The 14,925-nt window shown below is 35.6% G+C and overlaps 1 protein-coding gene across 1 annotated transcript in view; it reads left to right on the forward strand.

The window, feature by feature from the left end:
• LOC131147886 (signal peptide peptidase) overlaps positions 1-14,925 on the forward strand; it is a 33,322-nt gene that overhangs the window by 17,824 nt on the left and 573 nt on the right. The window contains exons 8-11 of the mRNA XM_058097525.1: positions 1,652-1,738; positions 1,870-1,939; positions 3,217-3,353; positions 8,452-8,529. Of these exons, the coding sequence (XP_057953508.1) occupies positions 1,652-1,738; positions 1,870-1,939; positions 3,217-3,353; positions 8,452-8,529 (372 nt within the window). The remainder of the gene's footprint in view (positions 1-1,651; positions 1,739-1,869; positions 1,940-3,216; positions 3,354-8,451; positions 8,530-14,925) is intronic.

A 14,925-nucleotide genomic window follows, 5' to 3' on the forward strand; every position in this document is an offset into this window, starting at 1 on the left:
TGGGAATACCCATCGATTCACCTCCCTAGTGGGCTTTTACTTGCCAATGATTGGGGATGAAATGTTTCCAATTGTTTTTCTGGAAGTTGTTCCCAGACATTTCTGAAAACATTGTTCGGTGTTGTTTGATTGTAATCTGGTTAAGTGGGCCCTTGAGAACATGAATGTGGGTTACCTAACTTTCTTTTGCGGTTAGTATTGATATTTGGTGGAATGACTGTCAGGTTCATGGTCGCGAAGGTTTCAAATTCATGAAAATTGAAGTCATACGAAAGAAAAATTGAAAAATTGAATCATGAGACTTTTGGAGAGATAAAAGAGAGGAAAAATTGTGCTTTATTGGAGATGGCAGGTTTTGATAAATTGGAGGAGTGTAGGTGCTTGAAGAGTTTGTTTGGGTAATTACTTGGAGGAGATTCTTGTGAGGAAGGACATTAGTTGGAGGCACAATTCTATATTAAAATGCATTAAGGTATAAGGTGAGGCATTGTAATTCTAGATTGTTTCGTTGGGTGGCTGATAGTAGAAAAAGGAAGGGCTTCATTAGGATGCCAGAGTTAAGTTTGATGCCATGGTGAGAAATTAGGCCAATTGGTTGGAGATTGTTTGTTTATAAAGTGCTATATGGGGAGGTGGTTAAGGATAGGTTCATAGTAGAACATCTTGATTAGAGTTCTATTGAGGAGGAAAAAACTAGTTGGCTAGGGAGACATTTTGATGTTTATTTTTTTTGGTATTAACAAAATTGGGAGAGAGTACAATTACAAGGGAGTGACCATGAAGGTCAATTAGCTCAAACTTATACTAAAAATTTAAAACCTTTTACATTTGCACATCCAAGCTTGACATCCTTTATAATCTGCTGTGATACACTGATTGGTGATACAACATGCAGCATCTGCAATAGTGTCTGTATAGAGGACAGAGTTTCTCATTTTCCAGGTATGATAAAAGTGTAGCTGACCAAACTATCTTTGCAGTTTTATGGAGGTGTGGTCTATTTGCAATTTTATGGGGGATATGGATGGAATGTAATGCACAGATGTTCTCCGGGAAAAAATTAATCTGGGAGCTGGTCTGGGATAAGGTCCCGTTTTTAGCATCACTGTGGTGTGTTGGATTTGGTATTTTTAGAGGAATTAATTTCCAGGAGATTCTAAGAGATTGGAGGAATGTGCTGGCTTGTTGAGTTTTTCTTTTTCCTAAGTTTTAGTTGTCTTCTTCTGGTTTTTTCAGATTTTCTTTGGGAGAAATATCATCATCCCTCATGTAAATTCTTTTCCCACTAATATAACTTTCTTTTGCTATAAAAAAAATCCTAAGATTCTAAATGAATAATCAATATGATTGAAACATCTCTTTTTTAGGCCTTGCCTTCTTTTTACCATCCTTGTTGGCAATTCCAATTTCAAAAATGGATCCTTGTGCTTCTCAGTTTGCTTCAAGGGAAGACTTGCCCATAAATTATAATTGGGTACAATTTAAAGTGGGATGTGCCTCCTTGTTTGCTTTACTGCTCCAATGTGCGACTTGGAATGTTCATCATTTAACTCGCTTTCATGATGATGTTTTGAGTGGAATAGAAGGTGCTTTATTTAAACATCAGATGGAAATACTCATGAATTTGGCCTGTTGGGTTTGTAAACTGCAGGCTGGACTTTTTGTGTATGATATTTTCTGGGTCTTCTTCACTCCAGTGATGGTTAGTGTTGCTAAATCTTTTGATGCTCCTATAAAGGTCAGTACTGCTGATTCATTGAGGTTTTTGTCACCTGAATTTGGATGGATTATATTTGAGTGCTGTATTATCGAATATTGTATTTAATATGTTATCATTCTAATTGCAATGCTTGTTCAATTTTCTTGCAGCTTTTGTTCCCAACAGCAGACTCTGCTCGGCCTTTCTCTATGCTTGGACTTGGCGACATTGTAATTCCTGGTAAAAAAATGAATGCATGACCTCCAAAACATTCTGCTGTATATTTTGTTAAGGTTCGCTATGGTTGAGGCATTTTAGGTTTGATTGTTTCATCTTGTGAACGCACAAGATGAATATTCTAATGGTGAGGAGTTCAATATTGTTGCCCCTTTTCTTTTACTTGGGTTTCTGACAGTCAGAAATCAGAATTTATGGTGCATATTCACTTTGATGACCAATGTATTCCTGTGTATCCTTGGGACGCATGGTTTAGGTGTCAAGATGCAACTTTGGAACTCAAAGGCGCATGTTTCCTTTAATTTGATATATTCAGGAGACACCCAAATTGAATATATGTTTCCTGTAATGCGGTTTAGGTCATATTTGCTGAAGTCTTAGGCATGTATTTGAGTTGAGTCAAATGGACACTATGGGATACTTGAACTTAATCCAAATCGAAAATTTGATCTTGAAACTAGACTTGAACTCAATCAATCTTAAGTTTGTTAACTTGAGCTTGACTTGACTGATTAGGCTTGCAAATAGTATTTTAAAACTCGAACTTGACTTGTCAAGTTGCCTGAGCTTGACTCAACTCAAGTAGAATTAAGCTGAGTCAAGCCCGAGTCACTCACAAGTGGGCTTGACTCATTTACACCCTAGTGTGCTATTTGTGAATTGTTCTTACTTGGTTTGGTTCTCTTTTTTATCCCGTTTGATTTTATGCCCCTTTATATTCTTGCTTTTGTGTCCCCACTTCCCCTTCATGCATTTTTTGTTGTTTTATTGTTTTGATGTGCTTGGATCCCCCCTTTTCAGAATCTTCTTGTCCATCTGTGATCTGTTGCATGGATGGACCTAAAGAATGGGGTTTGCAGTATATTTGTGCATTAAACTTAGAGGGCAGTTAGACCCCCGGCCAGACTAAAAAGAGCTGAGGTTTATTATTGTTGTCCGCTTCTCGATGTGGATGGAATATTAAAAACAGCTTCTGTCCAATTTTTCAAGTAAACTGCCCTGTGAAATTCAGCAGTAATAGTGATGTAGAAAATTTTAATGATGAAATGTATTTTATGTGGTGCTTTGACTTGATTTCATTGGTAGCAAACAAATGATTTCCATTTACTAACATGACTTTCCGAGTTCCATTACAGGCAGCCCAATGTTGTCTTTTAACATTTTGAACTTCTACATATTTAATGTATACAAGTATGCTAAAGAACTTTTCTTTACTGTGATTATGCTCATTTGATTTTACTTTGGCACTTAAGTGGGATTTTATTTGTTTTTTCTCATAGGTATCTTTGTAGCGTTGGCATTGCGTTTTGATGTCTCCAGAGGGAAAGATAGCCAGTACTTTAAGAGTGCATTTTTGGGGTATGCAGTTGGTGTGATCCTTACCATTGTTGTCATGAATTGGTTTCAAGCTGCACAGGTAATAATTTTGTACCTCTTATCCTATTCTTTCTTTCTTCCTTCTTTATCCTTGTTTTTCTTTTCTTTTTTCCCCCCGGGTGGGGGGAGGACAAGAAAAGAAACGTTCACTAAGGGTGTAATATAGAGCAATATATTGTCAACAAAATCAATTGCAGCCTGGACATAAGCAAAATGCTACCCATAAACCAAAGCACAAGTTTTAGCCATCTATTATTTTTCAGTACTAGTAGAGGTATCTGACCCTTCAAAAGCTCTATTAATTTTTTTTTCTTCCCAACCATCCAAAATTGCTACAGGGAATTGACTCTCAGGGTCTGTTTGGTTTCATTTCTGTTTTTTGATTTTTATCTTCCTTTCTATACAAGGAAGAAACAGATTATGAAAATTTGTTGTTTACTTTGCTAGGTTTTAATTGTCGGTTTTCAGTTGTTTTAAAAAAAAAAAGGGGTGGGGGGGGGAGAAGAAAACCAGATTTATGTTTTTTAGTTGTTTTGGAAAGATTAAATCATTCATTTTATAAATAATTTTTAATTAAAACTAAAACAAAATGACCATATGAATTTATATGTAATTAAAATAAAAATAATTATAGAATTTCTAAAAATTTATAAAAATAAAAATCCATTAAAAAAATATTTTAACTATTTATCATCGTCTTGCACAATAAGATTGTTCTTGTATAGTGTATTATGAAATATAATAATTAATTAAAATAATTTTAATTTTTATTATAATAATTTAATTTTTATTCTTTTTGTGTTTTATTATTTTAATCATATGTTATAAATTTTTATTTGATTTAAGGACAAAAATGGGAATTTGTTCAATCAAAATTTTAATTTTTTGTTGTTTTAGAAATTTTAAGGGCTCGTTTAGTTTGTGGAAACAGTTTTCATTTTCCATTTCAGTTTTCAAAAAAAAAATTGCAAAAACTTGTTAATTTTTCAATTCTACAACATTTGTATGAAATGAATGAACAACAAAAAACAGTTTTGGCACTATTTTCTTGGGAAAATAGTTTTATTTTCCATTTCTAGTTTTTTAAATAATTACAAAAATGTCATCTTGTTTCTCAATTTTCCAAATTTATGTAGAAAAGTTAGAAAATATATTTTTATTATTTTACTACGTTTCTAACTCTTACTTTGCGTATGTAATTGGAGAATTCATATCTTGGACTTTAATTTGTGTGGACTATGGATGAAGTTTCTTCTAAATCCACGCATTCAAGTTCAATCCCCTAAATACATGATATCAAATATTATTTTATATAATTTTTGTAAACTTGGAAAACAAATTGGCTTTTTTGTAATTATTTTGAAATCTAAAAACAAAAAAAAAAAAGGTTTTTCTCATATAAACTAACTCAATATTTTACAAATCTTGAAAAACTAAAAAATAAGCTAAAATATTTATAATTCTTTGGGAAAAATAAAAATTATAAAAGAAAAATGTTTTCACAACTAAACGGGCCCTAACCAAATAGGTTGTTGGTTTTTTGGGTTTTTTGTTTTCTTTTCTGGTTTTCTTTTTCATAATTTTTGACAGTGATACCAAATAGCGATAAGCTTTTTCTGCTCTCTCTGAGCATGAATGTCCCTTCACACCCACATTCTCCCATGGTACCGACTTACACATGTCATGGACAATGTACTCTCTCTCTCTCTCTCCTTAGTGTTTTGGTTGTCTCCCAGCTAACAAAGCAAATGATTGTGCCTCGGCCTCTCTTTTGCACAAATATCACATATTCACCACCATGATACCCCATTTCTTCAGGTTGTCAGTGTCAGGATCTTTCCCAAGCAGCTTCCCAATCAAAACAAGTGACTTTTATTGGGAGCATTTGTATTCCAAATGAATTTCTAGGGAAAAACTCCCTCTATTATTCTATGCTGCTGCTTATATGAATAACCCAGAAAAAAGATTTAAAATCAATGTAGCCACTTTGTTAACCTTTTCACCTAAGAGCATTCCCCATTTGTTCTCTTCCATACCGTTTGTTGGAAAAACCTTGCAAAAATCTCTAGCTCCCGATCTTGTGCTCTTCTCATGAAAGGCTCGTCTCACACCATTTCACCTGTGAAATGCATTAATTTAGCAGGTAGGTGCTAATCAGAGCATCTGCCTCCAACCAACAAATACAGGTCAGGAAGTTGGCTCTTTAGAGATAGTGCTCCATCTGTCATGCCAAAAAGAATCATATTCCTATTGCAACATCAAAGCAAACCTACTTTGAGGAAGCTTTCCAGCCTTTTCGTATATTTTCCCACACCACACCCCATTGGGACCCTCATCCACCTATTATGTTATATCCCATACTTTGCTTCTATCAACTTGTTCGAAGATCTTCCTTATCCTTCATAGATCTCTGAAGCCACTGTATATGACACTGAGAAGAGGGATGAAAATACAGTTGTTTAGTGTGCTCTTGATAATTGTTAGCCTCCTTCATTAGGCAAGTAACTCCTTTTTCATCTTGCTAACTTCTTTTCAAATATGGCTTTGACTGTTGGATCCTGTATGCTTTATCTTTGAACTTAGCTCCTAATAAGATAACTCATGGTTACTAGAAAATGCTAACACCCTAGTGAACCACGTATTTGTACAAATGTTGCAAAACTTGGTACATTTTCGTTCAGGAATGCTTATTATTCTATTTCAAAGAAGAATGTCTTCTAGATTTTGAGGCACTTCAACATCCTCCCTAAAATATACAAGTTCCATCACATATTTTTCACCAATATATTTATATAAGTATACCCCTTCCACATCTTAGAGCACGTGCAGTACGACAATCCTCTTCCAAACGTTCCGGGTTCTAGGTACAACCGAAGGCATAGACCAACAGTTCCAATCTTCCTTTCGTAATTCTTCTTCCCACCGTAAAAGAAGCAAGATGCCCATAACTAGAAAAAAGAAGGGAGGAGAAAGAATTCCCTACGTCAGTTCCCCAGAGGAAAGGTCTTGTGTATATTCATGAATCTAGAAAATAACTTTGTGTTTTTGTCTCCTTCTCTAATAAGCTGTGGTGCCTCTTGGCCTTTGTTTTTCCCTTTTCTTGGTAGGCAAAAGAAACACAGGCACTAAGGGCACCAAAGGGGTTCAACTCATCTGCAAGAAAGCAGAAATTACTAGGAAAATAGAAAAAGATTCTAACCAATTGTAGCCTAAACATTGACAATATAAAACAACAACAACAACAAAACCAAGCCTTAGTCCCACTAAGTGGGGTTGGCTATATGAATCCTTTTTCCGCCAATTTATGCGATCATGGACCATTTCTTTTGATAGATTCAAAGATTTCCTTACTCACTATCTCTTCCCACGTTATTTTAGGTCTACCCCTATCCCTTCTACTGCCCCCCATAGTAACTAAGTCACTCTTCCTCACAAGTGCACTATGTGGCCTAAGTTGCAAGTGTCCATACCATCTGAGTCGTCCCTCCCTTATCTTATCTTCTATAGGAGCTACACCTAACTTACCACGAATATGTTCATTTCTTAATTTATCTTTCAATGTTATAGTATCATCCATCTAAGCATTCTCATCTTGGCAACTTTTACTTTTTGGATATTATGTTTCTTCGTCGCCCAACATACCGATCCATATAGCATAGCTGGTCTTATAGCTGTCCTATAAAACTTCTCTTTCAATTTCAAGGGTATTCTACGATCACATAGCACACTTGAAGCACTTCTCCATTTTACCCGACCTGCTTTAACTCTATGCATTACATCATCTTCAATTTCTCCTTCAGCTTGCATAATAGATCCAAGGTATCGAAATCTACAAGTGCTATTTATTTCTTCATCATCAAGTTTAACTTTGACTCCAATATTCCTCCTATCATTACTAAAATTACATTTCATATATTCTGTTTTATTTCTACTTATCCTAAAGCCTTTAGATTCCAAAACTTCTCTCCATAATTCTAACTTAGCCTCTACGTCCATCCCTAGTTTCGTCAATTAATACAATATCATCTGCAAACAACATACAGCATGGAACCTCCTTTTGAATACTCCTAGTCAATTGGTCCATCACTAAAGTAAAAAGATAAGGACTCAAAGCAGATCCTTGATGTACACCTATGGTAATTGGAAATTCTCTAGTTTCTCCATCTATAGTCTTTACATTAGTCATTACTCCATCGTATATATCCTTAATGACATCGGTATACCTACAACATATACCCTTTTTTCTAAAACCCACCATAGAACTTCCCTAGGTATCCTATCATATGCTTTCTCAAGGTTAATAAATATCATATGCAAGTCCCTCTTCTTTTCCCTAAACATTTCCATTAATTTTCTTAAAAGATAAATAGCTTTTGTGGTAGATCTCTCAGGCATAAAACCAAATTGATTTTAGCCTTTACAATTCCTAAAGAAACAATCTAAGAAGTCATTAGCTTTATCTGTCTTGATACCCCTTTAACCCCATAGTTCTCATATACTAGTTCCTGAGATATCTCGATTTCCCAACAAACCCTTAATTTCTAAATCTTGAGTAGAATATGTTCAACTAGAATTATCCATATGCCATAGACCGGCTATAGAAAAATTGACCTTTTGTTTTGGTTTGGAAAATCTAGTTATCTAAGGAATTTCCAGTTAATTCACTGGGACTTGCATTCCTCTCTCTTCTCTCTCTTCACTATCTGTATTGCCATCAACTTCAACCGAGCCACTCTATCATTGCTTTTTGTATCCAAGGTTTACTCCTACATAGAGAGTCCATTTAATCCACAGCCCAAAGTTCACTTGTGGGTAAAAATTGTGGCACAATCGGAGGATGGATGAAATAGCACCGGAAAGGGGGAAAATTGTTAATGCTGCCTAGAAGAAGGCAGTAGTAGAAGTGCAGAAAAATGAATGAACTGAAAAATAAAAAATTACAAAAAAACCCAGAAGCTGCTGAAATATGCAGAAGGATCCTAAAATACCTAAGTTCCTAGAATATCTAGATTTCCCAGACAAAAACAATTGAATGTAGTATGATCAACTAAAATTATCCAGAACCACTTTGTTTTCCATGTATTCTTTTTATGGGTTATTTTCATTAAATTTTGATGTTATTGTATCTCTATTTCCAGCCTGCACTTCTATATATTGTACCAGCTGTCATTGGATTTTTGGCTGCGCACTGCATATGGAATGGAGAAGTCAAACCGGTTTGTCTATAATTCCTTTTATTGTGTTTTTTTTTTTTAATCATTTTGGCCAATCTGTTTTTTGTGTGCTGTGTGTGTTTTGCATGTTTTGTGCATGCGTACGTGCCATGAATGTTGTGAAATGCAAATCTTATTCTTACTAAAAATATTTCAGTGGTAAGATCCCTGTGGGATCCCGATTTGAGTGAGTCCTAGGATCATGAAATCCTTCGTCCTACACGTGTCGTAGAATTTGAGGTTAGCAAAAAAAGTGATTTAATAGCTCTTATTTTGGCTAACACCTTACAGCCTAATGAAATATGTGAGCCTGAACTTGTGCTGAAAGAAATAAAGGTCCTTTCTGAGCTCTGATAAGATGATAGAAATAAATTTGTTTGGTGGTGCATGATAGAAAATAAAGTCTTACAGTGTCATTCTGATCAGAGGTCATTTTGTTACTTACACAGTTCCTCTTTTTTATAGATTTGTTTCATTAGTGCTCATCAATTTCACCTTCTCACCAATCAGATCTTGGTGCACATTTTATTTTTTTCTTTTCTTTTGGTACTATCTTACGTCTTTATCTTTCTGTCTCGCTTCCTCTCTCTTAAATCTCAAGCCTTCTTTCTTCTCCAATTTTTTTTTTTTAAATATTTTATTTTCCTAAATTAAAGTCTTAGACATGACAGCAAATACTTTTGGGTCTGGAAAACTTAGAGCCCTTTTAGCTGTGGAAAACATTCTCCATTTTCCATTTTTTTAATTTTTCGAAATAATAATAAATTTTTTATCTTATTTTTTAGATTTTCAAGAGTCATGTTAAGAAAATAAAGAGTTTGTTTAAATGTGTAAAACAATCTTATTTTTTATTTCTAGATTTCAAAATAATTACAAAAAAGATAACTTGTTTTTAAATTTTCCAAAAATTATATAAGGTAATATTTAGGATCATGGATTTTGGTGCTTGAATTTGAATTTGTGTGGATTTAGAAGAAACTATATACATAATCCTCACAAATTAAGGTCCAAGACCTGAATTCCATGCTCCCAGACCCAAAGTAGGAGTTAGGAATCTAGAAAATAATAATAAGTATGTTTTCCAACTTTTCTATATAAATTTGGAAAATTGGAAAACAAGGTGGCATGTTTCTCACTATTTGAAAATCAGAAATGGAAAATAAAACTATTTCCACTGAAATAGTGCCAAATTTTTTTATTATTGTTCATTTATTTCATGCAAATTTTGTAAAAATAGAAAATTATCTAACTTTTTGTGATTTTTTTGAAGACTCAAAAATGGAAAGTGAAAACTGTTATCCACAACTATACAGACCCTTAGATTCTGTGAGCATTGCCTTAGTTGGTAAATGATTCCTTTAGAACCTGACTGCCTTCAGCATTAGGTGATCTGCAGCTACTATGGAATCCAACAGAATGGGTGGGATGCTAAGATCAGTGTCAATGGGACTCATGCAAGCCCTGGGAAATTTATTCCTCAGATTTTCCTTCTCTCACATGGGGAGCAGGGGATTCCATTTTGTATTGCTTCTTTAGAAAGAATTTGAATGAGAGAAACAACCCATCTTGTTCAGCTGTTATTGGTGCTTGATTCTTTTCATACTTCTCCCAGCCATGATTGCAGGGGATGTTTTGGGAGAATTTTCTTGTAAATCTTCTTTTGATTATTTTACCACCGAATTTAATATGAAGTAGTTAACATTTCAATCTCTTATTTGGAAAGTTAAGACTACTTCAAAAATTTGGGAGCTTCATTTCGTGCAATCCTCTGTAGTATTAATACAAATGATATGCTTCTAGTTTAGAAGCCCCTTCAAAGCTTTGTCATCTAGATGTGTTGTCTTCGTTTTCTGAAATGGTGTGATGAATGTATATATATATTTTTTGAATTGTTCCTTTAAATAGCATTTTGAACCAAGCTTTAAGGGCTTTGGTGTTGGGAAGGAGGAGAAATTGTTTTCTTTTCTAGAGAAATTTAAGGGCTCAGGCAGTGGGAAGGAAAGGGAAGTTCTTTGGGGATGTGCTACTTTTGCTGTAGTGTGATGTATTTCATTGGGAACAAGAGCCTAGAATTTTCAACTAGAGCATAATTTCTTTTGATTGGGTTGGAGCAGGGTTCGGCTTTTGGCATCAGTCTGGTGTTCTGTTTTTGGATTGTTTAGACGAGTCAAAAAATCCATAAATCTTATTATGTGGGCATGGAATTCAAAATTGGTTTTCGACCATAAAAATAAAATGTGCAATGGATGTCGAGAATGATATTTTATTTTACTTTTATCCTATTTATGCTAACTTTGGCAATTGTTGCAAATCCTTAAAAATGCTAAATTGACACTTTTCTTTAAAAAAAAATTAATGTTGTTTTTCTAGCCCATAGAACCTTATGATCTTATGATCTAATATTACATTCGATCCCAAAAACTCCCTACAGCTCGAGGTAAGATCCTGACTTCAACAACATTGGTCTTTAAAATTATCATGCATTTATGTTGGATTGCAATGGACTCTGTTTGCTGGATACCTACCTGATTGGCATGTCCTATAAGGGAAGCAAAACTAATTTGCAGTTCCTCACATTTGCTGTAATTTTTTTTTAATTTGCAATTTTTCAATTTGCCTTCTGTTATTTGTATGTCTATGTGAGTGAAATATTAATGTTAGGGCCCCATTTTGCATATATACCTAATTTCCATTTGAAATGTGCTACTAGAGAAAACAATGGTACTGTTGATTTGTGTCTGCATCTGCAGATTTGGCACTTCGATGCTTGACACAACAGAAAGATGTGGGCCTGATGTTGCACCCTGACCCATGTTACATATGATGTCCATATCTTGCAGTTTTGGATTGTTGATTTTTCTTGTAGGCATGACATCAGGATCATGAAACTATTTGATATTGATTTCTTTGTGGACCAGGGAACATGAGACTAGCATATGTGGTTTTAGTTAGTGTGTTTTTTTTTTTGGGGGGTGTGATGCATAAATTTCAAAACTTGGTTATTAGCGTTAGTTTGACCTTCTTTTTTATCTTTAATTTTTCTTTTTATTTTCTTTTGTTTTTTGTTCTTTTGGTATTGTTGAGGAGGATTTCTTGTCATCCTTCTATATTCTTCCTTCTATCAATAAAATTTTCTTATTTATCTCCAGAAAAAACACTGAGAAGATCACAAGTAACTCATTTAGGGAACCAACAATAAAATAGGGATGGCAAAGTGGTTCAATAGGTTATGTCATTAATGAACAATGGGTGGGACTTTAATGAGTTGTTTATGGGTTGACTTGTCTATGAACAATGAGTAAAACATAAACACAAACCTGCCCAATTAACTAATGGGTCGTAAATGGATACCTGTCAAGAAGTATATAAAAAATGTTTTTTTCTTTATAAAAATTAAAAACACGGGGAAAAAATTATATTAGGACAAAAAAAGTAGCAACAATCCCAAAAAAGGATATGAACAATACATTGTCAAATCCAAAAAAACAATTACCAATTACCAAGCTTAAAATTATATGCCATAAAATAAATCAGTGCTAGTATTGATTTTTGAGAGCCAACCTTCTGCAGGAAAGATGGAGAGAGGAGATCCAAGTGCTTGAGCCCCTGAATCTCTGATACTATCTGCAATTTTCAGGAGGTCAAAAGACCAAAGAGGAGAAGGGGAATGGGAATGCCAAGTGAGGAAGGGGAAGTGTGTAATCAGAGATGGAAAATTTGGAATTTGGGATTGTGTTGTGAACTTGACATGTCTGTGGGAATGTGGGTTAGGGTTAATGGGTTGAGTAGTGGGCCTTGTGAGTTGTGGACTTGTGGGATTTATGGGCCAGCCTTGCAGTGCTCCAACCCGTTGCATATTATTAGACTTTATTTAAAAAAAAAATTAAATTAGTAACTTGACAGATACTAGACCCAAACCTGCCTAACCCATTAAGTTAATGGGGATTCAGATTGACCCAATTATAAATGATCACCCTTTCTTGAACCCAAACCTTGTTTAAATGAGCGGGTCACAAGTCATCTGTTGCATTGACCCATTCAGCCAATCCTTTTATCAAGTCATCAAATGTTGCAATGCTAACTCAATCAAACAAGCTTATGAAAAAGGAATAAATACTAGCAAACAAAAGAGCAATTTTTAGCACCACTTGGTCAACAATCATATAAAAGAAACACATGAAACCTTAACAAAACAATATTAATGTCATCAAGTCCAACATTTGCTTAATCAACATCTCTGAGATCACTAGCGATGTCATCTAGCCCATAACTAAACTCATCATCTCATTCTCATCATTATTATTATCCTAAAATGCGTTAATGTATTATCTATCTTCATCCTCTGTCTTAATTACTGTTTCAGCCAGTTAATGAAACGTTAATGAACTAAAAATAAATTTTTGAGTCCATAATTTCGTTAGATACTAAACAAAATAAACCAATTCCTGAGTTTCCCACTTATTGTGCATGTTATGCAAGACAAACACCTCCAATCACTTCTAGTGAAGAGTAAAATACATAAATTTATTGTAGGGTCTTACAGTCCCACCGATCCTACTATCATACAGTGGGACTCAACAAATCTGATTTTATGTAGAATGAAGATAGTTTTGGTCTAGTATGACCATAGAAGTTAACAATGATAGGATTAATTGTTCTACTAGTGAGTGAAGTGCTTCCTCAAAAGGATGAGCTTTGGGCAAATTTCGTGCAATTGGATTGTCATTGTATTTTTGCCACATCATTCTCTGTGTTGTTTAATAGCTGCCCAAGTCCCAACAGAGTTCTTCAGATCTTCGCATGGTTTGAGGCAAGGAGACACCCTCTCCCCCTGTTATTTATCTTGGTTATAGAAGTTTTAAGCCATATGATAACCAAAAGCAAATGAAGGATGATCCTTAAAAAAATTCTTAAACCTTAGATGCATCCTTCTTGGGTTTTGAAGCAGTCACAGGTCTGAAGGTGAGTTTGAGCAAGAGTGTTATCATTCCTATGGGACCTTGTGTTTTTGGCCCCTCCTTGTAGAAATTCTTGGTTGCAACCTTGGAAGCTTCCCTATTCCTTACCTTGGCCTCACTTTGGAAGCCAAGTTCAGAGACAAGGGTGTTTGGGATCCTATAATTGGCAGAAGGAAACTGGCTGGCTGGAAAAGGATGTCTCTTTCTGTGGGTGGTAGACTCACTCTTATCAAAAGCACCTTGGCCAATTTCCCATCCCTAGTGCAGTGGCTGATCAATTGGATGGGCATTCAATGAAGATTTCTTTAGGGGAACGCCGGGGAGGAATTCAAATATCTTGCGAGGTTGGGGGCTGTCAAACAATCCATGCAAAAGTGGGGAGGGCTTGATCTTAGATTCCTTCTTACTTGTAACAATGCAGTCTTGGGAAATTGTCCTTGGAGGTTAATGTTTGAGAAAAATCATTTCTGGTGGGAAGTTATTGCTTCTAAATATGGCCTTCTCCACAATGGTTGAGCCTTCAGAGAGGTGACTGAGGCTATGGTACAAGTGGGAAATTCATCAGAAAGGGGTGGGAGAACTTATTTTCTCACATTCACTTCAGTGCGGAAAACTGGAAGAATGTGTTTTTTCAGAAAGATTTTTGGTGTGGTGGTCCCCAACATAGCCCCTCATTTGCTTCTCTCATAGAATTCCCTGAGATAAAAATGCCCTCATTTGCCAACACTGGGATCGCTCAGCCCTTGAGACCGCTTGGAAGGTTCCCCTGATCAGAAATGTTTTTGGCTCGGAGATTGGTACTATTATTGATTTTTACGACAGCCTTTACAATGTCCAAAGCCAGGACTCCAACAATCCCTAGTGGGCCCTGAGCAAGGAAGGAACTTTCACAGTCAAGTCCAATTATGGCCTTCTTATGCCCGATGGAGTGCATCAGCTCTTTTCCTTGGAAGCCCATTTGGAAAACAGCAGCCCCTTCCTAGGTTTGTTTTTTTCACCCGGGGGCCTGCTTTAGGAAAGATCCTTACTCTTGAAAATCTTCAAAGAAAGGGCATCTCCATCGTGAATAGGTGTTTCTTGTGCGTGAAAGAAGCAGAATCTGTGGATCGCATCCTCCTTCACTGCCCCTGGACCAGGAATCTCTGGAGCTTGGCCATTTCCTTGGTCAATCAGAAATGGGTCATTGCAGCTTCAGTTGAGAGTGAGATTTGGGCCTGGAAAGGCTTCTGTGCTGGCTAGCTCAAAAGGAGAGTCCTTCCTCTTATTTCCTTTTTTGGGCGGTCTGGAAAGAAGGGAATGGAAGGGCTTTCAATGGGATGGTGTTTTCTTTGCAGGCTGTCAAAGATGACTGGATTTCTATGATCTCTAGTTGTCATATGGGATGAATGAGAGGGCCTTCACTGTTATTTTATTTCTTGGATGTACTTCAGTGACTGGTGTT

Source organism: Malania oleifera, chromosome 2 (genome assembly GCF_029873635.1).
Source record: "Malania oleifera isolate guangnan ecotype guangnan chromosome 2, ASM2987363v1, whole genome shotgun sequence".
NCBI classification, from domain to species: domain Eukaryota; kingdom Viridiplantae; phylum Streptophyta; class Magnoliopsida; order Santalales; family Ximeniaceae; genus Malania; species Malania oleifera.